The sequence below is a fragment of the Coturnix japonica genome, chromosome 4, assembly GCF_054131305.1.
Source record: "Coturnix japonica strain WE chromosome 4, WE-NBRP24, whole genome shotgun sequence".
Classification (NCBI taxonomy): Eukaryota; Metazoa; Chordata; class Aves; order Galliformes; family Phasianidae; genus Coturnix; species Coturnix japonica.
Genome location: NC_140666.1, coordinates 66922438 through 66949177, shown reverse-complemented (window position 1 = coordinate 66949177; position 26740 = coordinate 66922438). Strand labels below are relative to the sequence as shown.

General features: G+C 41.3%; 1 protein-coding gene across 12 annotated transcripts in view; it reads left to right on the top strand.

Moving 5' to 3' along the window:
* Positions 1 to 26740, top strand: part of CRACD (capping protein inhibiting regulator of actin dynamics) — a 105482-nt gene that overhangs the window by 74845 nt on the left and 3897 nt on the right. For all 12 annotated transcript variants that reach the window (XM_085545395.1, XM_085545392.1, XM_085545386.1 and 9 more), the window contains 7 exons: positions 5486 to 5621; positions 15313 to 15477; positions 17287 to 17352; positions 18692 to 18874; positions 20335 to 23479; positions 24744 to 24934; positions 25778 to 25946. In XM_085545395.1, the coding sequence (XP_085401521.1) occupies positions 5502 to 5621; positions 15313 to 15477; positions 17287 to 17352; positions 18692 to 18874; positions 20335 to 23479; positions 24744 to 24934; positions 25778 to 25946 (4039 nt within the window). In that variant the 5' untranslated portion in view covers positions 5486 to 5501. The remainder of the gene's footprint in view (positions 1 to 5485; positions 5622 to 15312; positions 15478 to 17286; positions 17353 to 18691; positions 18875 to 20334; positions 23480 to 24743; positions 24935 to 25777; positions 25947 to 26740) is intronic.

Below are 26740 nucleotides of genomic sequence, written 5' to 3'. Positions count from 1 at the left end.
CAGTCCACTCTGAACTATTAAAGTATTAATGAATCTCTGGAATGAATAGATAATACAGTTTCTGTTTTTCATCTCTGGCAGTCCTGAAGGCATTCACAGGAGAGAAAGAGAGTTGGAATCAGATTTCTTTTTTTAAACAAATTAAGTAAGGGCAAGCTATCTCTGTACCTATCATTTCTGTGCAGCACTGTTACGGCAGGTGACTCTCAGATGTTTTTGAAGGGATTATTGAAAGGGTCAGTTCATGGCTAAAACACGTTTGTTCTTGCATAGCATACTTAGTGAATTTTTCAGTGTTAAAAATGGCTGAATCTTAAAAAGTTGGCTATTCCTGTTTGGTTTTATAAAATTGGTTTCTATTATAAATTTAGAGCAGTGGAAGTCATGAGACTGTTTTTCATGTGGTTGTTTTTTTGGAGTCTGAACATGAAAGAACAGAACAACGCCTTCTTTTCCTTTATTTTCCATTTTCTATTTCTAACTCTTTAATATCAGAGTAGGAGGAACAGTTATGAGATTCTGAAGAGGCAATTGGTGGTGTGAGATTTCTGTACGACAGTAATTCATCAGTGCGGGATTATGCAAGAGCTGAGTGTTAACCTGCTAGCAAAACTTTCTCTTTTTGAGGACATCATGCTTGTCTTTGAGAGAAAAAGTAGCTCAGGAGGAAGTTAGGTAAACTTAGCCTTGTATTCTCTGTAGTGTCACCCCTGTACCTACCATGATTTACTTACAGGTGCAGTCCCACAGCAGTATAACTGGATCAAAGTCCAGACTGCAGTTGTCAGACTCCTTCCAGCAGCTCTCCTGCAGCTGACACAAGTGCTCATGCCAGTCACCTCTCAGCCAGACCAGGAAGATGTGGGTTTTATTTTTTTTCCAAGTTAGTTATTTACCTAAATAACTTCCCTCAGTTGTTTCACGTGAACCACTAAGCAGGCATAAAAGAAGTGACAAGAACACATGGGAAGGAAGATAAGGGAAGAAAGGGCCCACCCACTCATAATATGTAGTAGCTAGAGCTGATAAGAGATCCCATGCTATACACACACAGTCTGCAGCCGTGGATGACTGAAGAACAATATTCCTGTTTGCTCTTGTTCTTAGTTTTCTTCTGAGGGAAAAAAAAAATTATTCTTCAGGGATTTATACTGAGGTGAAAGTAGAGCAAAGAAAGCTCTGAGAATTCATGGAATTTAAATTTACCTTCACTCCAACTGTGAAAAATATAATAATGATTATGAAAATTTGTGTACTGAAAAAGAAACTGGAACAGACTGCTTGGGTAACAACACATCTTCAGAGACAATGTCTTTAAGGATTTGCTCTAAGTGCTGTGCGTTTTGGAGTAGCACATCCATGATTCATTTAATTCGGTCAGGTTTCTAGAAGTGAGTCAGATTATGATTCAATTATTTTCAGCACAAACAGCCTCTGAAGTGTCATCGTCAGTATTACCTGCAGAAATACTTAGCAGTTGATGCTGATGTTTTCCTAAGATCTGAGCCACAACTTCAACTGTGGTTACAACTGTAACCCATTCCTCTGGCACACCTTGAATCTATCCAAAGCTGTTCCTGGTGCCCACATGCCCTTTAGTTGAGAAGAGAGATTTCTGAAACAGTCTGTAGATGTGAACTGGGAAGGATTCTACTGTGTAAAGGCTTCAGAGAAAATCTTCAGCTGTAAGAATGGTAGTAAAAATAAAAGAGAATCAGTTATTCCCTACTGTATTATGACTTGAAAGAAATTCAGTCTTTCTAAAAGTAGAACACAAGGGGAGTGAGAAAAGGGGTGGAAAAAGAACCTTTGTGATATAATCTGCCGGACTCACAGCTGGAGAGACTTGAAAGAATCCAAACGAGTAAAATAAGAGACCTTTCAGAAAATTCAGATAGTCTGGAGATAGCCTTAAATGCTTTTTAAACTCACCTGTGAAAGAAACAAAGTTACTACAAAGTCTGAATATGCTTTTTTCTGGTGTTCTTTAGCCTGGAAAGACATTTAAGAAGTAAAATTAAGCCATTTTTAGTGGGTATTGGGCACAGGGCTTTCAGAATTTCTCAGTCATGCAGTGCTGAATTGTCCGATGTACCTGAAGCACATTCTGGGAGGATGCAGAAGAGAGAGGTCCCAGGTTAATTCACAGCAGGGTTTCATGCAAATGCTTCATGTCTGACAGTTTTTAGTATGTTCGTTTTGGTAAGAAGTTAAAAGTTTTCAAAATACAGGTTTGGCCTTAGCTCTACAAAACAAAACAAACAATTCTGATTTTGTTCTTCATCTTGTAAAAAAGTGGAGCCTAAACTGAAAGCAGCAGATGTATGGGAGAATATCAGAGAGATGCTCAGCATGGTCCTAACCAGCCAGTATGGCCACTTGTCACAGACAGGGTACTGAGCTGGTTGGACTTTCCATTTCAATGTTCCTATCATTGTAGGTCACAAAGTTCCCAAGTTCTTTCACACGATCTGGTGGCCCAAAGGAGGCTTTCGGTGACATTTTACTAAGTCTGATCACAGTAGCCATAAACACAGATTTGCATATAGCCAAACCTCAGTGTATTGTGTTTCATCAACAAGAGATTTTTTAGATGAGCTCACAGGCAGGAGATGCAATCTGACCACCAAGGGTTTCCTCAGCTCTGTAGAAGAATGAGGAAGTGCTTTGCCCACAGCTGCGAGCCAGACAGTCCACTGGCACTGACCTCAACAAGTCTTTCTTCTTTGCCATTTTGGGGGTTCAGATTATTGGGAAGTTCCTGTGGTTGTCTGTTCTTTGCTTTGGGATTTGAACTGCTAGTGAACCCTCTTCAGTTCAAAAGTTGCAGGTCGGCTTTTCCCCACTTAGATATTAACAGATGCATTAGTAAGGTCAAACACAACCCTGCAGTTGAAGGAGAGGTTAGCATAGGCTGATATGTCAAATTTTGCATATTCCCCTCAATTTTGGTCATGGGCAAAGGTCTGTGAATACATAGATTTTTGTATTACCTTCATTGGATGTAATGCTGGAGCTTTTACTTCAAACTCACCTGAATGGTTAAGTTAAAAAAAACCACAACACAAACAGCTTTCACTGAGCTTCATGTCACAACCCTCACTTTGCAAGCCAGACTTGATGGGATTTTTGTCTCCATTTAGGTGACATTTCTGAAATAATAGTTCGTGGTCTGGTTCTTGGATGGCCAGGGAAGGTAGTTTTCTGTCGTGTCTTCCAAGGCCATGCAGTTCCACCACATGTGTACAGGCTGAGTCATGATGATTCAGTACAGAACCCCTTTGGGAGGAGAGTTTAAAAATATACTTTTGTGGTTTCTCTAATAGAAGGTTTCTAAAAGAAGGCATATTAGCCTCAGCAGCCAAAGGCAAGTTGAGGTTTCTATTTAAAAAAAATCTAGAATAGTGTATAGCATCAGTTAAATGCTCCCTCTCTTTGATGGCTAGAAATGCTATGGAATATTGAACAACTCTTTGCTTGATTGCACTATGATTTGTTTCAAATGAAGCATGTTGTTCAAATAGTAATCTTGGATTACAAAAAATAGTTTTCCACTTATTCTTGTGCTTGAGCTCCAGGTGGACTGATACAGTGAGCTCTGTGCATGTTCGTCCCAAAAGCTTGGATGATTTATTTCATGAACACAGATATATCCTCTATATAAAAATCAGGGAAGATGTGGGAGGCTGTTTTCCTATTATTTTCAGTCTACCTGTGAAAAAATCTTGTTATAAATGTCATGAACACCTTATGCAAAGGTTGCTTTGCAAGTAATGCCTCCTATTTTATCATCTTGGTCTGTGACATCAGAGGTGGATGTTGGTGATATGACAGTAAAGGCTGCCCCTTCCCACCAGTATTCAGTTACATTTTGTTGCTGTGTGACAGATGGTAGCAGAGGGGCAATGTGACAAAATGGTGTCTGACATAGAAGTGCATATGAAGTGAAGGTGTGTCACTGAATTCCTCCACGTGGAAAAAATTGTACCTACTGACATTCATTGGTACTTGCCAAGCATTTATGTAGGCTGGACAGTGGATGTGAGCACAGTGAGGTGGCAGATGGTGCATTTCAGCAGTGGTGCTAGTAACAGTGGGGCACCTTCACTGGTGCAGATTTTTACAAGTATGGCATGCAGGATCTTGTTTGTGGCTGGTGAAAATAGATAGCTTTGGTGGTGATTGTGTTGTAGAATGGTATTTTGTAGCTGAGAATTTGCTCTATCAAATAGTGTTGTTGTTCTCTTCGTATCGTATTTTCCATGGAAATAAATAGGAGGCATTACTTTACGTAATATAATCAGAGTTATTTTGACCTTTTATAGCATTTCTACTTGGTGAGAAAATATTGTGTTTATTATCTTTAAAAATGATGATCATATCCTAGGGGACAAAATGCAAGTTAACAAGTTGAATACATTCCGTAATACGTGATAGGGTTATTTTGTGTGCTATTAAACTACTGGCACGTTTTTAGAGGGAGAAAAAGAGAGTATATGGTTTTTCTTAAGTATGTGAGGGTTTAATGTTTTTTGTTTGTCTTTTTACTTATCTGTCTCCAGAAGGATCTGTCTTCCTTGCTTTTCTTATTTGCTTTTTATTGTTCTCTATTACATCTAGGAGGTTATGTTGGTTACATTGGTGTAAAAAATTTGTTTGGTGTTGTTTTGTTTCCCCCTCCCCCTCCCAAAGTTTGTAAGTTTGCTGAAGCTGTAAATGGATTCAGTGGAGTTGCAAATAGGTTATTAAATCGGAAGGTTTAGGAGCTCTCACAAACTTTTTAATTCTCCGTTTTCTTGAAGAGCCCTTTGGTTTAATCTCTTTCCCATTGGATTACAGCAGGCATGTAAGCAGGTTGTCCCCAATGCACTCCCTACCTTTGCAACTGTGTCAAGTTTAGCAGTAACATATGGGCATCACTCTCTGTTGCTAATAAAACACATGTGGGATGGTCTGATATCCTTCATATCAGTTTAATAACATTTTATTGTCAGTGTGATTATACTCAAGGTGATAGAAATGGTTAAGTAATGAGCGTGGCGAGGCTGTTCTTTCAATGTAGACTAGTATGGTGTAGTAGACTAACTCTGTCTGTGTTAGTGCTACCTTTGCTTTGGACCTCCTATCTTTATTTTATAACAACTTCTGGCCAAGCATGAAAGCAGGCTTTTTAGGTATGCAGACTGGTAATGTATGCATCATCATCATCTACTCTGTATACCAAAAGTAGCGTTTAGATTTGAGGCTTCTAGGGAAAATTGATTTAACCTTTCAACATTTCTATTAAAAACATCCCACTTTACACCCTCCCAAGAAGGGAAACTGTATGAGAAGGAATCATCAGCCTTTTAGTAACAGAGATTTGGATACCTCTCCTCTGAGAATGATCAAAGCTTTCGAATAGAGGACAGAACACAGCAACGCAGTTATGATATGAAGAGATGCTCTCATGAATTAATTGCTGTACTTTTTAACTGTTTTCCAGGTCTTCCCATTATTCTATGGGCAGTCGAGCTTTTTCCCATGACAGTATTTTTATACCTGATGGGAGGACAGAGAGTGAACAGGCCATCCAAGCAATGTCACAGGAGAACGTTTTAGGAAAAGTCAAAACTCTTCAGGTAAGAAATTGCAAGTGGGAAAAAATATTTAAAATGTGGTGGAAAATGGCTTCTGGAGCTCCAGAATATATTAAGTGTGAATAAAGGTGTTTTGCTTCCTGGACCTGGAGGCTGTTTTTCATCTGTGTAAATTATCTGGGCAAAAGCTATGTTAACAGTTTGGATGGTTTGCAGGAGGGCTGGGCTTTGGTCTTGAAAGGTACAACGGTGGTGCTGCAAGCATGAAACTGCATGGGTGTCTGCATCTTGTGGAATTCATATGAATTGAACTCATGGGGTTGACATCACCTGATCTGGGGCTCAGGTGACAGCAAATGGCCCACAGAGTGAGAATTCTTTGCAAAGCTCATTTCAGTATCATTTTATATTTGTTACATTTCTTCCACAATCTCTTTCTCCCTGTTCTTTATGAAAAGCTGATATGTGTAACTCTCCACAATAAGAAGTACATCAGTAATTACATACCCAATTAAGTTGGGTATTTGCTTTGAAAGAGCTTTCCCTTCCTTTCCAGAATTGTATCCCATTTCTGCTCTACCTAAGTTTTTTCTTTACTTTTTGTATATCTGTAAGATTCAAAGCTTATGCTTATCTCTGTGCTTATCTAGACCTTGAAAGAGCTGTTCTTCAGGAGCACATATCAGTTTATTGCTAAGAACTGCTGGCATGTTCTGTCCAATGCTGGTGAATTTTTAATGTTGTGTAGGCGCCACCACCCTGTAGGTGACTAGTAAAATACCAGTGATTTCTTTTACCTCCAAACTGCTAACTGGGGTCCAGCTTTTCCAGTGAGTGAAATAACAAGCAAAATTTCAGGATGTAATTGTTCCTGTATAGTGCTGTCAGCACCTGAATGGCATTGACTATGCTGACTACAGATAAACTTTGAAGTAGAAACCATGCTAGGGCAGCTCCAGTTTCTCTGTGCTGTTTTTTCAGCTTAAATTTCCCTGTGTCATTTAGATTTAATGCATGCTACTTGCTAGGCTAGAAGTCATATTTAAAATGATTACTGGCTCTGGGCAAAGATGTGGGGTAGTTGAACCTGACTTGCAGAATGCTTTAGTGTCCTTTGTACACAAAAGCCCATTGACTTCAGCAGGGAGCTATGCCCTCCTTGCCTGTTGGACCTTGGCTTCAGTATGTTAGCTTTTCTTTTACTACCTTTTCTCTTTGAAGTTTAGCTCCTTCTGTATCCAAATACCCTACAGCTTCCCATAAAAATTATTGCCTTCAATATTGTGAATGCCCATCCCTGGATGTATTCAGGGCCTAGTTAGAAAGCAGGACCTGATCTAGTAAATGGCAACCTTGACCAAAGCAGGGATGTTGGAACTAGTATTTGAGATCTTTAAGGCCCCTTCCAACCCAAGCTATTCTATGATTAAACTTAAAGAAATGCTGTATTTGCTAACAACCATCTTCATTAAACAAACAGTAACTCAAGAAACTTAAAATAGTCAATTTCGAAAGCTACAGCAAGAATATCCAGTGATGTACAGTTTTGTTTGTGAGAATTTTGCATAAGCTTTTGTTTTTGGTGGTTACTGACATGTATTTTAGGGATGTTTTGGCTGCCTCATTACAAAAGTGTGCTTACTGTATTTAAAATCAAAAGACAGCTGGTTCGTTCTTAGCATTTTAACATAGCTGCCACCCAGCCTGTAACAGCATCCCCGATTCAGCTTTTCCTGCTCTACTGGTGATAGTGACATCCAGAGCAACCCATTCAAACAGAAAAGAAATGGATAAAAAATGGTAAATGACACTTAAAACTGTTTGCAGCTTTATGCAGATGTTACGCATCCATACAAATGTCAATGGATCTTTTCATAACCTAAAATGAGGGCTCCTTATAATGAATTTGGGGCTACCTCTTACCTCTGTAAAACCTGCTGTTCAGGACATGACTGTTACTGTTACTGTAGCCATGACCTCCACAACTGTTCCCTGAGTTTTAGGATGAGATAATGCCAAAATCTCATTGCACATTTTTAGGTGGACCTTAGAATTTGATCCAAGGTCTGACCAGTTTACCATTCCTTTCTGAAGGTTTTATGCAGTTTTCACTTCAGAGCCCTTCCTTTTTTTCTGATGTAGTATTCCAAAAGGGTGGTTTATTTGCTGCATGATTTTTCAGTCACAGAAAATACTGATACCCTGTCTCCAATATCAGAACTTTTTATCTGTGTTGAAATGCCTTTTTGCAAGCTGACTCCCACTGGGGAATGTCTGTACTTTTTTGAGTGGTACAACCATCTAGGTTGGAACATACCTTCAAGATAATCAAATTCAGCCATCAACGTGACCTTCCAAGTCCCATCACTAAGATGTATTCCTTGTTGCCAAGTCTACATATCTCTTAAATGCCTCCTGGAATGGAAATTCCACTGCTTCCCTGAGCAGCTCATTACAACACTTGACAAAAGCAAGATCAAGGTAGAGCAAGGAGTCAGTCTTCTCTTCTAAAGCACTTCCAGTTTCTGTTTGCATGGCAAGTTGCTCCTCAGTATGGCAGTGCTGCTAGAATTCAGAGTTCTGTGCTGACTCCAAGTGGAGACCGAAACCTCTTCAGATTTTAACAATTTTCAGGAAATTGTGGGTGATGATACAGTAAACATTCATGCAAAACTTAAATCCTTGTTGAAGGAGGCAGTGTGCTGACAAGCCCAATTGATAATACTATGAAAAGGGTTTTGAAATCAAGATAGAGACACAAGCAATTTAATACTGATGATGCTGGATCCCATTCTGCTGAGCACTGAAGTGTTTCCTTGTTCTCACCTGGCATTTCATCTGCCTTTGATCTGTTGATGAACTCGCAAAAAGAGCTGCGTAGTGATGCAGGTCTGATGCAGCTGCTTCAGTTTCTTCCTGCAGAAATTCTCTCTTTTCGTTGTATGTTCAAGGTAAACTATTATTTCTGGCAAAGCTCATTTATTTTTATTGATTTTTGGATTAGCAGCATTTATCTTATCAGGCTTTCCATAAACAAAATGTTCTAAGGTTTTAGTGTGTGCTAGAATTTAAGCTGAGAAAAGCATGACTTCTTGTTAACCTCAGGTGTGCTTTGTGTATCCCGAAGCTGTTATTTTTGTGCTGGTTCAAGCCATCTAATATTGTAAAAGCAGTAATTTCTTTGTCCTTTGGGCCTGCCAAGATTTATCATTACCTAGTTTTCAAGACATAGTGTGAAAGTCTTGCCTGAACCTGCTTCCATCAAAAGACTCTTGGTAATCTTAATGCTGAACTCATTTAATTTATAAGGGTCTGGTGCTTTAATTATGCAAGACTCTGAATGAGAACTAAGGAGTGGTTAAAGCCTAATTCCAGCAGTGTATCAGAGCAAGCCAGAAAGAAGCACTGGAAGCATATAGACTTAGCTTTCATAGGCTGGTAGGTTTCTTCTTTCATCCTTTCTCCTCCAAATTTGCAGCTGTGACTGTAGATCTTACTGATGATATCTGCCAGAAAAAAAGTTAATAAAAGATCGAAAGATGGTTTCTTTCAGACATGCAAAAAATTTAGCAAGCAAAATGGAAACCTGTTTTCAGTGTTAGTATCTTGGTGTGCCTATACCACAGTCTCCCCTTTGCTGTGAGAATACCATGGTGAGGCACTGCTCTAGCCCTGCAAGCAGGAAGATGGCTAATTCACTGCCTCTTGGCTTTGTTGAATATATTTCTGGCATCCCTCAGGCAGTGGCAGTAAGCTACAAGAAATATTAACAGTTGAGTATGTCTTAGAGCTTACTGCATCTTGGAGCTTCTGGGTAAATGTTTTCAGTTTATGTGGGTGTGTGGTTTAAAACATCATTTATTACAGTGATTCATTAAGATTAAAATGTATTTGGAGATCTGGGCTTCTTGATGAAATTCTAAGGAACCAAATTTTAAATTCAAATTTTACTGGCTTTTGTACTGATGAATGTCCTGGTAATAGTTTTGTTGTTGTTGTCAGACTAATCAGTTTTGGAACCCCTTTCTTTCAGTCATTAACATACCGTAGCTAATGATCAAGCCAGGGCTTCCCCTGCTCTGCATAGCACATGCGTATTCATCCAACAGGTTCTCCATTGCTCTCTGTATTTGCTATTGTGCAGGCCTCAGCAAGGCTATAAAGCTGTTTGTTAAACCACAGAGCTATTATCTTTTAACTTCATGCTCTTCTTTTTATAGAACTGGGAATGAGTTTTCACTAAATGATTGCCCAGCTTTATATTTTCTTAAATTGCTTCTTTAATGCCAATATTTTCTAGTGCCAATGCATCCTATTTTTTTTCTTTACATTTGACAATTTCTACTTTACAAATGGGATTTATTGCTTTTTACGAATCATTCTAGCACTTCTGGGACACATCCCCTTATTCTCTCTTCCTGCTTTCTATTTATAAAAGCTTATAAACCAATTAAACATTCATAGAATTGCTGTTGACTCCAAAAGTGCTCAGACGCCACAAATCCTAGGAGTGTTTATGATGGTATTTGTAGTGTGGGCTCACCCTGTTCTTATACATTCTTGAGTCATTTGATTCTTTTTTTTAATCATGAGAAGCTGCAGGGCCAAGTGGGATTTCAGTGTTAAAGCTGTTCTTAGGGCATGTGTTATTGATGAGCTATTTCACAGTAACATATAACTAGAAAGTGTAATTTATTTATATAGGTGGGCAGACAGGCATGAAAAACAGGTATTTGAGTTGATGGCAAAATATTACCAACAGTTCTTCTGAGAATTGTTTACAGAGGATCAGCCAGAATAGTGCTCTGTATTTTAATGATTTAAAACTGAACAGAGAAAGTAGCTCTGTGGATCCGGGTTGGATTCACTCCAGACACAGAGCCATAAGAATGATGTGGTTTCAGGGGGCTGAATCCAACACGCATGCAGGCAGGCATGTACAAAGAAGAAGAGACAAATATGAGTGAAAGAGGAGATGTGCAGCCTGTGCAGGAGATGTTCATCTGGGCTCACTGCTGGTTAATATGGAAGGTTTGTTCTGTGGCATTTCCTATGTGAACACAAAGAATGCTTTGAAAGTTGGAGCTTTTTTAATTCACCACAGGTGCCAAGTAATGCAGAGCAAACTTTGGAGTTTTATTTTTGAAGCCATTCATGTTAAGCTGGTATAAGGATGTCAGTTCAGTAGTATCATGTTCTAGCAAATTATTTTGCGTGAAGTAAAACTGGGTCTGTGTCGTGGTCATTGATGTGGAAGATTTTAAAAATGGAATGAGTACAAAAATATGAACTTTTTTCTAAGTTCTCAATATTTCTTTGGCTTTATTAACTAAATGCTTGACTTACAACCGCAGTACAGAATATCTTAAATATAGCAGTGGGATTGTGACCCCAAGGTTGTTCTTTGTTAAGTACGGTACTGTACGCAACCATCTTGGAAGTGGACATCCAGCATGTTGCAGGATATAAGGGCAGAGTGAAGTCATAGGGCCAAAACCACAACTCCTTGCAGTGAAGCCAGCTGGTGGGCATGAGAGAGCAAGAAGAGATGGGGCGCAGATCCCCTAGGGTGGGAGCAGCCCCACAGTGCTTGGTTCCTGTTCCTGTAGAGGTAAGGCGGAGGCAGCTGTGACTTCCCATGCACAGCTTTGCCCCATGCTGAATGGCACCTTGCTCACAGAGACCTGCTTTGGGTGTGAGCAGACGTGCTTATGCACCACTTGAATCGCTGAAAATGTGAGCATGAGGTAAGCTGCAGCCAGAGCTTGTGTTCCAGCTTAGTGGTCCAATTTAGAAGCTCATGTGTGTAGGCCCCTTGGCTGTTGTTTCATGATCAAGTGTGGCATGTTCTGTAATGTCTGTGCAAAATACCTATCTGCAAACTGAGGGATGAAGAAACTGTGCTGGAATTGTTAATGCTGGAAGCGGAAGGTACAGGCAGGAAATGTTCAGCTGTTTCTATCTGACAATGAGACTTTAGTGCAGGAATGGTAATTTCTGACTGCTAAATTAAAAACCTTTTTTGCACAAACCAAAAGAGACCAGGTGCATTTAACTGAGATCAGTATTCATCTGTGGATATTTCTGCAGGGTATTTAAGCATCCTGTGCGTGACTGCACAATGGTGGAACAGCAAAATGTCACGCTTGCAATTTCTAATGACTGGAATTGCAAATAATCCCTCCTTAGGCAACTGTCGCCCACGTGCTGTCAGCACGGGGTTTATAGATGTGTCCTGAAATATTTGTCAAAGAAAAACGTTTAAGAAATTCAAAGTAGATTCTTCTTTTCAGGGAATGTGGACTCTTTTCAGTGCACATGAAGCTTAAATAAATGCATCTCTCCATCTCTGGGTTGCACTACCTGAATGTGTTCTTCCAAGTCGAGTTTTCATTCTGGGATGGTACAGTTTTGGGGTTCCTATGATTGATCAGGTAGAGAATGTATTAGTATGAATTTGTAAGAAAATAGTTGTAGTTTAGTTAGTGTATACGCACATCTTCAGAAAAGAGTAAGGAACAGATTTTATGTTGTTTTGTGAAAGCCATTAGAATAAAATTGCTTAGTGGTAACAGTAAGCTATTTGAGATTCAGATGTTTGGTATTCAGCATCAGTTTTGTAGATGAGTGTGAACTGAAGGCAATAGGCCATGAAAAACTGTTAATATGGTTTATTTAAGCTATTTATTTTATATATTTTTTAAGTAAATAATTACAGAAAGATCCTTTTGTCCTATAAGTAATATGAGAGCTGTTCGATTTTTTTTTTTTTAATACCTTTAAACTGATTCATGTATGTTTGAGCATAAAAATCTTTACAATTCAAAGTAATTTAAAAATCTGCGTATAGTCCAGAAATATTGAGGTTCTCCTGTTTCCCGGAGATATCAGGAAAATGTAATTTCAAGCCTTCATGGATACATGCACGTGTTTTTTCATTGCATCCTTAATGGCTATTAAAAAACGTGTTCTTTTTAAAGTTAATCCCAGTCAGCACAGTAGCTTCAATAACACACAGCTCCCACTGTATGCTGCACTCGCATTAGATCAAGAACTTGATCGGAAGATGGAGAGAGTAACAGACCTCTCTTTCACCAAAGGTTTGCACCATGTGTGCGTGTATTCATGTTCTACCGTGTAACAGATGCACAACTCTTTAGTTTTATGGGTAGTTACTTGAGTAAACCTGTCAGTTCCAATTTCCTGCTTGGGAGAAGAACTGTTTCTCAAGAATACAACTTTAGGATGAAACAGGGAGGAGACTCAATTTAGAAAACACATTGAATTAAGAAGCTGTTCTGAAGCTGCGTTCTATTGGTATCGGAAGAGCTGTAGGAGTAGAGCACAATTACAGCCTTCAAAGGGTTTGATCTGTCTGACTCCCACTTGCACAGTGGACACCTGCAACATTTCAAGTCAGAGAGCTATATTTGTAACACGGAAATCTGGAAGGATTTTGTGGAACACTTGCTGTTAGACAGTGGGTGCAATAACAGGAATCTGAGCGGAAATAAACCTCTGCCATTCAAAACTGCTCACTATTTCAATATGCTGTACTGGATGAATTGCGTTATTTTCTGTCAAAATTCACATGGGTGTAAACTGTTCTAATTTAATCACTTGATAATGTTGACTCTTTGCATCTATTTTTACCAGATTTCTGTATCAAACTATTAGATAATGTTTTGCACTTGGTATAGATAAACTTAGGCAAGAATGTTGTCCACTGAGCAATGATGATAGGAAGGCTGATCTGAGTTTTAGAGGTCTACCCAGTGCTATTAAAGGATTTCTTCCCTTGCCAGCTGTTCACCTGAGCCATGTTCATGATTCTGTGGTATAGGAATAAGATACACTTGTTCTATGTGATACCTATTCTAATCTTCTGTATTTCTCAGTGAAACTCATATTGAGGTCCCTGTAGGAACCACATACTGGGCAGTTTGAATTTCTTGGGGTACATATGGATTGTGATCTTATCATTTCTTTGTGATGGTAAATCTTAGTAATTAATAAGCTTCATAAACAGTCATCATCTAGGATATAGAGTATGGAAAATAGATGGAAAGTAGCAAAATGCACAATAATTTGCAGCACTGACAAAAACTGAAGCTGATCACCCCAAACCAGAACTTGGGCAGTGAATTCCTGTTCTTGGTCACTCCGTGGGGGGAATGGAAAGGGAGGAGCTACCGTGCTGCAGCAGTGAGAGCCGCTCTCCATCATATTGAGCCGCTCTCCATCATATTTGAGAAGTCATGGCTGTCAGGTGAGGTCCCGGATGATTGGAAGAAGGGTCACGTCACTCCCATTTACAAGAAGAGGAGCAGGGAGGACCCGGGTAACTACAGGCCGGTGAGTCTCACCTCCGTGCCTGGGAAGATTATGGAACAGATCCTCCTGGACAACATGCTTGATCACATAAAGAACGAGCACGTGATCCTAGACAGCCAGCATGGCTTCACCAGGGGAAGGTCATGCTTAACTAATCTTGTGGCCTTCTATGATGGAGTGACGGCATTGGTGGACGAAGGGAAGGTGACCGATGTCATTTACCTGGACCTGAGCAAGGCCTTTGACATGGTCCCCCATCACATCCTCATCTCAAAATTGGAGGGAAGTGGATTTGATGGGTGGTCAACTAGATGGATAAGCAATTGGTTGAAAGGCCGCAGACAGAGGGTGGTGGTCAATGGCTCTATGTCCAGGTGGAGGCCAGTAATGAGCGGCGTCCCTCAAGGGTCTGTCTTGGGACCGGTGCTCTTTAACATCCTTATTAATGACATCGATGAGGGAATGGAGTGCACCCTCAGCAAGTTTGCTGACGACACCAAGCTGAGTGGTGCAGTCGATACGGTGGAGGGAACGGATGCCATTTAGAGGGACCTTGACAGGCTGGAAAGCTGGGCTCGGGTGAACCTAATGAAGTTCAACACGGCAAAGTGCAAGGTTTTGCACTTGGGCTGGAAGAACCCCAGGCACCTGTACAGGCTGGGAGGAGTTGTTCTTGAGAGCAGCCCGGCAGAGAAAGACCTAGGGGTCCTGATAGATGAGAAACTTAACATGAGCCAGCAGTGCGCTCTGGCAGCCCAGAAAGCAAATGAGTTCCTGGGCTCCATCAGGAGAGGGGTGGTCAGCAGGGATAGGTAGGTGATTGACTCTCTCTACTCTGCTCTTGTGAGGCCCCATCTGGAGTACTGTGTCCAGGTGTGGAGCCCTCAGTACAAAAAAGACATGGAGATTTTGGAAAGGGTCCAGAGGAGGGCCACAAAGATGATCAGGGGGCTGGAGCACCTCCCCTATGAGGACAGGCTGAGGGAGTTTTTAAGTTAAAAGAGGGAAGATTTAGGTTGGATGTTAGGGGGAAGTTCTTCACTAGGAGAGTGGTTAGGCCCTGGAACAGGCTGCCCAGGGAGGTTGTGGATGCCCCGTCCTTGGAGGTGTTCAAGACCAGGTTGGACGGGGCTCTGGGCAACCTGATCTAGTAAAGGTGTATGTTTGGTGGCCCTGCTAGTCAGGGGGGTTGGAACTACATGATCCTTGAGGTCCCTTCCAACCCGTGTCATTCTGTGATTCTGTGATTCAAGATGGTATTTTTGTCTGGAGCCAGAAGTCGTCCGGAGTATTTGTGTGCTGCTTCCACGTGGAGAAGGGGAACGTTTGAGATATTTGGCTTGATTTGCTCATAATCTAAATACCTTTTTTCTTTCTTTTTTCTCTTTTTGTTTTTCAGCAACAGTTGGCCAAGAATATAAAATTTGGGCAGCCTCCGCAAATGACAGTTTCTGGGAGGACAATGGGGGAGGCAAATGCTAGCATAGAAGAGGATGTGTTTCTCGGTAGCCTCATGGAGATTGACTCTCAGCAGGATACGGCGCACTCAGAGAGTGGTAATAAAGTAAGCACTTTAAATTGATGCTTTTGTGGCTTTATAGTGATAATAAACCAGTAAAGATCGCCAGGGCATAACAGATGTCTCCAGCGAGGCTGAGCCAGGCTCTGCTGTATGTGGGTGGGATCACACAGTTCATGCATCATAGACTGGTGAGAAGTGTGTGCTCTTGGCTTCCTGAGTTAGGTCCCATAGTCTTGCCAATCTGAGCGTCTGCTCTGAACCTCCAGCAAAGCATGTGTTACTCACAGGGGGTAGCCAGCAGACCGGATTTTTAACTGTGACAGAATATGTCTTGAAATATGGTTTTCCCAGCACAGAAAGTTGTGCTCAGCATCTGTGGCAAAACCAAAAATCATTGCAAAATGAGAGAGGTGTGGAGATTAAATCCCCAAGATCCGTGATCTTGGGGTAAATACCCATATTCCTCGTGGACAGGAATTGAAGACAAGGTGGTGAAACATTTGGAGAGTGGTTTGTAAACCCAAATGTGCAGTGTAATTCAAATTATGATTCAGATTCTCTACAGAGACTTTGCAGGGTGCTGGTATCTAGAAGGGGCTTGTTCTGACACTGAAGAAACACAGCAAGGGACGGAAGCTCTCAAGAAATTCTCTGCTACAAGGCTCGTTCTTGAAGTTGCTGTAATGGCTGAAGGGAACAGGGGTGTTACAAGGGCAGTCTTCTGTGTCTGAAGAAGGCTGACATGCTACAGTACACCTGTGGAAGGCACACAGCAACCCCACCATGTACATGCAGTATATCCTGGAGGGGAACCAGGGCAAGAGACTCAGCTCATGGGTGCTGAAGCCAGCACTAGCTAAGTGGAAGGCAATGAATATCCTCTGCAGGTCATGTCTATGTTCAGTTAAATGTACGGAAGAGAGACTCATGGCTGAGGTGGCCCAATCTTTATCTGTCTCAAGAGGTAGCATAGGTCTCTGTTACTGCTCCCTTCATGGCAGGAGCTGTCAGGGGGCTAGGTATTTGGGTAGGAACTCCACACTCACACCTACCATCAGCAGTCTGGAAGACCAGAAATATAGGAGAAGCAAGGTATGTTTCTTCTGCTTCACAAATAATAATACCTTGTGAAGGAATCAGTTAAAAGCATCCTTTATGCCTCAAAGCACAGTGGCGCAGTGGCAGGTTTTGGCTATATTGCCTGGTACTGGGAGAAGACTCCAGTACCACCATATATTCTCTGCAGATGGTCTTCATGCTTCAAGAGACCAGAATGTCACCTGGTGACTTCCAGCTGGAAAGAAAGAATCACAAAAAAATCACAGGAGTACCCTTGTGTAATAGAGAAAGGGAGGTTCAGGCCTCTCTTTCAAATACTATGCTCTGAAAACAGAATTAATGCTGCTTTGCATAGTTCTTTCTCATAACACGGGAGTGAACATTGGTATTCCCAGAAGACTGCAGTTCAGATGACTAACTGGGCGCAGCCCAGGTTCTTAGTTTTCACTGGGCCTAGGTCAGGGGAAAACAAAGTTATTAAGAGCTGCCTGAAATGCTGCAAAGTTGTGCTCTTTTGTTTGAACCTAGTTATCTCATTCAGGAAGCATGTTTTGCCTTCTGTAGCATCCAGTAGCAGCAACTGCTTCTTGCTGGCAGTAGTGACTGAAGTAGCAACGAGGAAATGATAGGATTTAGAAACAAGAGTTGTTTATCCAGCAGTCCTGCAGTGACAGGAAATAGGACTTGAGATAACCGTATCTACTATAACTGTATGATTTCACAAGTTCTTTGAACCATACTTATTAGATTCTGTATGTTTTAGTATCCAGCTGTGCTAATTTTGTTTTCTAGTCAGCTGACACTCCAGATCTATTGAGACCAATGAATTTGCCTGGAACAGGACAAATGGAAGAAAAGGTAACAAAACTTTTGGGTTACTTTCCAGTTTTAGCTATTAGAAGCCTAACAGTTGGTTTTTGCTTGAATACACATTGCTTTGTTTCATGATCATCATCCAAGATCTTGTGAATATTGCATGATTTTGGGGATAGTAAATCAGCAATCACTGAGGCTGTGAAGTCTGTTTCTGTAGTGAGAGCTGACTGCAGGAAACAGCAGAACTCAGTCTCTGCCAGTCCTACAACATTCTTGCTTTTGAAGTATTAATGACAGAGCCGTGATTTTCCTAAGTGCTTCTACTACTTTGTTATGTCTGCATGTGATTCAAAAAGTGTATGTAAAATGTTCCATCAGCTTTAAGTAATTGGTTCCATAATTAGCATACACTTAACCTCAGAAAATTGCAGGGCTGTCTTGGAAAACAACGTGTGTGACTTTGTTTCCTTACAGAAAAATGTTTCCTCCCTTATTTTCTGTCTTCTTTTTCCCCTGGGGTTGTGCCAAACACAGGTCATGGGATGACTGCGCAGTGTTTTACGGGACAAGCTGTGGTTCCAGGCTTGCTCTTCCATTTGGGAGCTATTAGTAATAGGTGAACGGTTGGACTGGATGATCTTTTAGGTCTTTTCCAACCTTGGATTGGATTCTATGTGTAGGCATCCAGTTCCACTGTACTCGTGCCCCTTATCTTATTAAATCACTTTGCTTGTATTTGCAGTTTCTGAGCCAAAACACCTGAAGTGCATAAGGCAAAGCACCAAAGCCAGTATTCTCATACTTCACTTTTTGCTCTTGCTTGGTGCTACCTTGGACATCTCCGCATGGCTGTGGAAGGAGTCTTGTCTGGAGGCTCTGTCTGAGACCCCATAGCTTAGTCATCTCCCACACAGACAGTACTGCTCTGTAGCTGCTCTATCATAATGCCTAAGCATTATAAGTCATTCTAATTTATCCTTCCTGAAGCATATCATTTAAATTATTTAAAGATGCACATATTTTTTAGTAAGCAAACTTTAAAATGTCCTGAGGGACACTGGTGAAAACTCTGCCCTCGTTGTTCCCAACAGCTTATGAGCAGAGCTGACATTTTTTGTGAATAAAAGTGAGAACATTCTGAGTAATCTTTAAGTGAAAGATATGAAAATGCGTGTGGTTCTGGAAACGGGAAAATGTTACAGCTGTGCAAAGCCCATTACTTCTGTAATGGAAAAATAGGGCTTGAGATAACAAGTTGTTAGTTATAAGCTAACAGTTCCTTTGAATGCAAAACTGTCAGGCTTTGTTGTATGTATGTTTGTTTGTTTTTAAATTGAGTGTGCAGATTAATGGAGGCTTCTTGTATTTCTGATACAAACAGGTAACTCCAGTCAAGTCATCTCGGCCAAAAAGACAATTTTCCTGCTCCGGCACAATTGAAACCATCAATCTGGATGCAGTTCCCCAGGCTGTTGCTCGTCTGGACAACAGTGCAGCTAAACACAAGCTGTCCGTAAAGCCAAAAAAGCAGAGAATGTCCAGAAAGCACAAGAGATTAACAAAGGTATTGAACCTTCAGTGAAATAACAAGAGGAGGAGGTTGCTTTTGAAGCTGTGTACAAAATGGCCACAACTGAGTGTAATGGGAGTAGCAGAGATGTAATTAATAGCCTTAAGATGTAATTAATATTAATTAGAGACAGCTACTGAAAGCTTCTTGGACAAATCTTGTGTCTCCAGGCCAAAGCAAAAATAGATGATTGTTTTATTTTGTTTTGAAATCAAGGCCTATAGATGAAACCCTACCTGGAGATAAGATGCAATAAAGTTTCAATATTGCCAGCTGAAACAAATGCTATTTGAATCCGAGGTACTTCCACTAGGATTCCAGGCTCAAGAGAACTTTCTGATTCTAGCTAATCTAGTTAAAAAAGCAATAATAAAAAATAGGACATAATGGTCTGAAGCTTCTGGAAAAAAAGGTTCTGACAGTGCTGACATTGTTGTCTTACAGGAAAGAATAAGACATAGGTAATGCAGCTCTTTCTACAGCTTTGAGAGCAAGTTAACAAATCCCAGTTCTAATACGCTTACTGTATGGTTAATCTGGTTTTTATCCTGACATTTTATCAGCATTTATAAATGGGACTATTCAACACATAGGAGAGGCCAGTGATCTTTCTTATCCACTCTTGCAGTGAAAAAAATTAAATTGAAGCATTTAGTTTGTTTTTGTTTAACTGGAGCCAAGTAACAACTGTACAGATGAGAGCTGGGCAGAGCATTAACTGACCTGTTTTCCTCATGGAAAGTGCTGGGCGGCACTGTTCAGGTGCAGCTCATCTTCATTATAGAGATAAGAAGCTGTGATAAAGATCAGCCTTCTGTTTATTGCAGGCACTGCACCCACCTGGCAGTGCTGCAGGGCAAACACACAGAACCAGGCAGTAGTTAACATGTTCCTTGGAACAGTACAGCATTGCTGGGCGGCCCTTACAACCAGAGACTCAGTTCAGTGTGGCTGAGCTTTGAAAAAAGCAACCAAATTCTGTTTCCCTGAGCACTGTTCTTTCCCGATTAGCCTTGCAGTGCTTGTTTATGTTAACAGGTAGATTTGTCACAAAAGAGCTGGCAAAACAAATGCCCTAAGGCAGCTGCTAATTATTTCAAGTTTTATGACCAGAGTTTTAAGTAATGGAACAGAGGATGGAACTTCGTATTCCTCGGCTTTCTGAAACGGCAGATCTCAGCCTGGAATAACTCATACTTCCAATAGTGACCATTTAACACTTTACTGTTCTCACCGCTGAGATATTTTCTTTCTTAGAAAGTCTATCATCTATACAGGTGAGAGCCACAGTATTTGTGAGGCAATCAGCTATAAATTGCGATGTGTTGGCTCCAGATCTGAGTCATTATGTTTAAAGAGCAGAGATTATTTTGCATTTGCATTAGTTTTTTTTCACTGTAAAGAATAACAAGCCAGTAGGCAATGTTAAGTAACTCCATAATTGTCTATTTTAGGGATCGCAAAGCTTAACAATAACGGAGTTTGAGCCAGAGGCTCTAGAGACTGAGCTGTTTGTAGACAGATACCCAGGCTATAATGGACACATCACTGCAGACAAGCTAATCCAGAACAGAGATGAGCCAAAGCAGCTTCAGCTGGCAGAGGAGAAAAGAACTGTAGATCACTGGGGGATCCTTGAAGCTGAGAAGATAAGGCAGATTGTAGAAATGGAAGAACAAAGAGAACTGGAAGAACAAAGGTGCCAAGAGCTGGAGGAGCAGATGCAGAAAGAGCAAGAGAGAAGGGACAGTGAAAAAGAGAGTAGTCAGTATCTCCTCGAAGGAGAGATATCTTTGAAAATTGAAGTGCAAGCTTGCCAGGAAGAGAGAGGACTGCTGGAGGCAGTGAACAGGCAGGAGCCAGATGACCAGTCGTGCCAGGAACTTGAAGAGCAGAGACACAGGGAGCTGGAGGAGCAACAGAGACCAGAGATGGAGCAGCAGAAGTGTGAGGAACAGGGTGAGCAACAGAGACAGGAACTGGAAGAACAGAAGCACCAGGAATGGGAAAAACAAGAGAGATGGAAGCTGGAGGAACAGAAGCACTGGGCATGGGATGAACAGCAGGGACAGGAGCTGGAGGAACAGAAGTTTCAGGAACACAGACAAGAGCTGGAGAAGCAGAAGCACTGGGAACAGGAGGAGCAACAAAGACAAGAGTTGGAGGAGCAGAAATGCCAGGAAGAGGAACAACAGAGACAGAAGCTGGAGGAACAGATGCACTGGGAACTGGAGGAGCAGAAGAGGCAAGAGCTAGAGGAGCAAAAGCACCAGGAATGTGAAGAGCAGAGGCAGAAGGAACTGGAGGAGCAGGGAAGTCTAGAGCTAGAAGAACTGAGGCAACACGAGACTGAAAAATGGTGTCAGAAGGAAGAGGAAAGAAATCTGCTGGAGGAACAAAAAGAACTAGTGGAGCAAAATAAGGAAGAAAAACAGAGACAAGAGCTAGAAGAGGAAGAGCTTCCAGAAGCTGAAATAAAACTGAAGCAAGAGAAAGAGGCTGAGGGTCCCAGCCAACAGAAGAAAGAGGAGGAAGAAATGCAGCATATGAAGGAAAGAGGAAAGACAGAGGAAGAGCAACCCCAGAAGCTACTGGAGAAGAAACAGAAGCGGGAAGAACCAAGAAAACATAAACTAATCAAACAAATGCACTTAGAAAGTACAGACATTGTGCAACAAGATGAACTGAAGCAGCAAAAGGAACAAGAGTGGAACAAACTGGAAGAGCAGAAAATAGACACAGAAGGGCAAAATGTTCATTGGAAACAACAGGAAAAATCCTCGGAGCAGCAAAATGACAAGAATGAGCTGAGTTCTGGGGGGGCTGATAGGAATCCAGCAGATGACAAGCTCCAGGAGAGACCAAGACCCCAAAAAGTCAAACAGCCTGAAAAGGAGAATAAAACAGCAGAAGAAATCCTGGCCCAGAAACTGAAGAGAGAAGTTGATGCTCAAGAGCAAAAGCGAATTGGGGAAGAACTTAGGTGGCAGGAGGTAGATGAAAGACAAACTGCATCCAGACCCTTCACGTTTCAAGTGTCTTCTGGAGATAAACAGATCATATTTCAGAAGGTAAATCTGAGTCCAGTCATGCCTGCTAAAGGAGCAGGACTCTCTTCTCCATCTATTAAGGACAGCAGGATACACATGTCCAGCAAGGGCTCTCATACACTCCCATCATCTGTGTGTGTTCCCCACACAGCTATTCTAGTTACGGGAGCACAGCTGTGTGGCACAGCAGTTAACCTGAACCAGATAAAGGATACAGCTTGTAAGTCATTGCTTGGTTTAACAGAAGAGAAAAAAAATGTAGATATTCCTTCACCAGAGAAAGCCCAGAAAAAATCTCCAGGTCCCAAACCCAGCATCAGTAAAACGAAATACACACAGGAGTCATTGGACCAAGCCACATTAGCTGAGTGGGCCTCCATCCGTTCTAGAATCTTAAAGAATAAAGAAAACGGCAAATACAACGAGAAGGACAGAGTAAATGCCTGCAGACACAGTGATGACTGGACACCCCGAGGACGAGGTTCTCCCCATGGTAACCTGAGGAAAACCCTGTCTGCAAATGCAAAGTTCTCAATAACACCAGCGTGGCAGAAATTTTCAGAAGGTTCCAAAACCAATTCAGTCACTGAGAATGTAAGTGCAGCAAAAGGCAGTGAAAAAGTAGCTGCGGGAAGAAACACTGGCTCGTCCGTTGATGCAAATGAGGGTGTAGTATCCACTTTTAAGGATAACTTATCTGAAGTGGCTAAAGAGAAGACAGAAACCCACAGTGAAATTATGGACAACACAGAGGGTTGTAAGTTTGCAAAAGATCTTCCATCTTTCCTTGTTCCAGGTTTTCCTCGTTCTCCAGGTAAAGAGTTACCCCAATCCGAACTTCCAGGTGCTCTGGAAAATCAGCAGAGTAACAACAGCACAAAAAAAGCAGATAAACCAGCACCGAATGGAGAAGAAAATGTTTCTCCCTTTGGGATAAAATTACGGAGGACAAACTATTCTTTACGTTTCCATTATGATCAACAGGCAGAGCAGAGGAAAAAGAAAAGATACAGTGCAGGAGATAGTTTTGATGGTGTGCCTGACCCACTACTCACAACAGAAGGCGAAAAGGAATCTGCTGTTTTTGCTCCACAAGAGAGTGCATCCCCTGGCACAGAGAAAGCAAATGTCCATGGGAATTTAAAAGACTCAAAAGATTCTTCAGTTACTGTGTTGGAGATTTCACAACCAGTGCGCACACCACTGCCAGCCACCAGCCAGAGCGCTTTACCTCCTCATGAGAAACCAGCATGCAAATCACTGTTCCCACAGAAACCTGCTTTAGCTCCAAAGCCTGCCAGCCAGACACCTCCATCATCTCCTCTCTCGAAAATGAACCGATCGCACCTGGCTGATACACTGGGGCAGAGGTTTGTTAAGGCTGAATCAGATGGGGGTTGGAGAAAAGATGACAGAGCAGTGCCTCCAGTGGCACTGAACGAGAGCAAAAATGAAGAGGAAGAAATCAGAGAAAAGAAGTCGTTTTTCCCATCTTTAAGTATTCCCTGGAGAGAGAAAAATGACAAAAAGCCTGAGCCATTGAAGAAAGGTATGTACTTAAAGTCAGGTAACGATTGCCTGCAATTCCAAAATGAGATACTGAAGTCCAGAGGAAGAAATCTGGTCTTAAGCGATAATTTTTACCTGACATATTATGTTTGGAGTGCCACTGCTTTCCATAGGGTTGTCTGAAAGAATGAGACTTCCTAACCCCACAGCTTAATTCAGATACACACAAACTCAATGCAGCCAGCATGTCCTGCTTCAGAAAGTGAATTTCAGGGAGGTGACAATAGCACGAGTACTTACAGTGGCATAGTGGCTCTTCAGAGGAAGGTTGCAGGCCCCTGGGTCCTGAAATAGTGCTCAGTATGAATGGAAAAAGAACCTTGTGAGCATGAGGGCACTCAGAGGAGTGAGGCCAGGAATTCAGCAGTTATTTGGAGTATCCCTTTTTTTCCCTCCATTCTTGACTTCTGTAAGCATCAAGACTTCTAAAACTGTACCTCAGTGAACTGCTACTTACAGTTTCTGTGAACACAGATTTTTTTTTTCATTTTTAAATGAGGATTTTGGAAACTAGTTGGAGGCACTGCTGCGCCCTGAGAGAGCAGGGCCCGGGCTCTTTGATGGTTTCTGTGCTCTGCAGGAGAACCTTTGCACCCACAGTGCACCCTCAGTGCCATACACAGCTCTGTACTGACTGCAAGACCCACTTTTGTACAAGATGCTTGCTTTCAGAGATGCTTTTAGCCTCAGACACTTTTTCCAAACACACATGTAGGTGTTTAGTTATGTGGTATCAGACTTGCAGGTACTTTGGCTACTCGTTTCAATGAAGCTTTTCAAGTAATTGCTTAAACAAAGCTTGATTTGTTTCTGGGAATAGCCAAAGGCAACAAGAGCAAGAAAGGAGTAATTCAGATTCTGCTGTCTCTGTCCCAGTTCAGTGGAGGTAGGTCCAGAAGGCTCTTGTGCTGCAGAAGAAAAGATTACATGCACCCTTCATAGCTCATGAATCAGCAGACTGAATGAGAAATCAACTAATGCTCAAATAGCAATAAAAAAATATATATATGTTAAGAGGCTGCTTTTATCAGAGTACAGAACTTTCAACTTGGCTGAAGTATGAGAGTGCTGAATTAGGTCTTTTCCTGAGGCATTAAAAACTGGTTCAGAATCTGACAGACAGTTCCTAAAGGTCTGTGAATGGCATACAAGTCCACGAGCAGAGTTTCACAAGGTGGGAAGTTGTGCTGGCTGCTTGAGACAATGAATATCCCTTAATCAATTATTTTCACGTTTCCTTTCAGAAAAACCAGTCCTCCTAAGCAGACACTCTTTGGATGGCTCTAAATTGATGGAAAAAGTTGAAGCTTCACAACCACTATGGATCACATTAGCGCTGCAAAAGCAGAAGGGATTTCGTGAGCAGCAAGCTACTAGGGAAGAGAGGAGACAAGCCAGAGAGGCAAAGCAAGCAGAGAAGTTGGCAAAAGAAATTGTGAGTATCTTTAGAAATACCAACGATACCATTAAAAGTATGAACTAGTTGTTAACTATGCAAAGTATTTGCACGTGCAGTTGGTTTGTAAGACTTCATAAAAACTAAGATGATAGTGGGTAAAAAGCAGCTTTAAGGACTGGAGTTCCCTCTTGTAAACTCCAGTAGGAAGTAATGTGCAACATCGTGACAATCACAGTATAAACTCTGATGCCTTAATATTGGGGGGGGTGGGATTTAATGGTAATTGTAAGCCTGCCCATTGTGCAGCTGGTGCAGCAGAATGGTATGCAACACAGTTCTTTCAAAGCCTGAGTACTGCAATGCTCATTTATAGGTGAACATTCATGTCTGAATTCACTTCTATCATAATACTTGGATACCAGACAGATGAATGAAATGAACTGTCTTACAAAACCTTCAGGTGCTTACAACAGGCCATACAAGCAGTGATGCTGTATGGATGGTAAAAAGGGAAGTGGTGTGGATAACTGTCTATTTTAATGTCTGTGATGAGATCTACATTTCTCACAGACAGATCCATAGTCAGAGACATATACAGCAGTGGGTGTGAAGTCGCCCTGTTCTTCTGTGCTCTGTGTAACAGGTAGGGTGGTTCATACTGTTCAATATTTTGACTGAAGTGACACATTGAAAAAGTTAATTCTTTTATGAGCTTTAATAACCATCACTTCTAGAAGTATCAGAGCATTTGGATCCTTTGCATGAAAGGAAAGCAGAGGAAAGGACAAGCAATGAATGAAAGAATCAAGTGCGACACCTCTTACTTGTGGTTGCCTTGTGACAGACTGTTTCTCATTTACCACTTTTCCTCTGTTCTAGGCTGCTGTAAATAATCAATCAGATAATAAAAGTGGCAGCAGCAGCAAAACAAGCACATTGCAGAAATCTACAACCCAAGAAGGGGAGAAGAAAATTGAGACGGCTGTGTCAAGACTAGAACGAAGGGAGCAGCTGAAGAAGTCTAACACCCTTCCGACTTCTGTGACAGGTACAGATTCACCTTTGCTCTAGCAATAATACAGTTTTACGAGTGGTACTGCATGTTTTTGAGAAGGCCAATGATTTTATTCCTCTCTTCCCCCTACTATTACAAATGCATTTGTGTTCAGCACAACTCGCTGCAGTCTCATAAGCTGCCAGCACATGGTTTTAACTTGGTGTTCCAAGTTAATCTGGGGCAATTCTGAAAATCTTGTATAACTTAAAAATAAAAAGACCAATAAATGAGGCTCTTTCCCCATACCATATGCAACAAGTGTTCCTGGAACAAGACTGGTGAGCTTAAGGGAACATGATTTGCTATAAATTGCAACTGTAGAATTGTTTTGCCTCTACTTTGAGGGTTTGCTCCAGTGCAAGTGGTGCTGAGCCCCTACAAAACGCATCTGTGTGGCAGATAAAGCACATCACGTTCTTGTATGAGTACTCATTTCATGCCAAAATACAAACACCAATTAAATGAAATTGAGGGTATTGAGGGATTGTCATTTTGAATTTAGGATTTGTCTCTCTCAGCCAAGTACCTGGTTTGAACAGCTGGAACCAGAACAAACTTACTCCTTTACTCATCACTTAGATAAACTGAAATAATTGTGCATTCAAAAACAGATACATGAAATCCCATGACCTTTGGGAAGTAACTGTTGCAATGTTAGTTCTAGGCAAAAGGTTTTGGAGAGGAGTACAGATAGGTAAAGATTAAACCTTTTTATAAGCTACGCTGTAAATAATGAGGGCTTCTCTGAAGGTAAATACAGGTATCAGCTGAATTTCAGGAGGAAA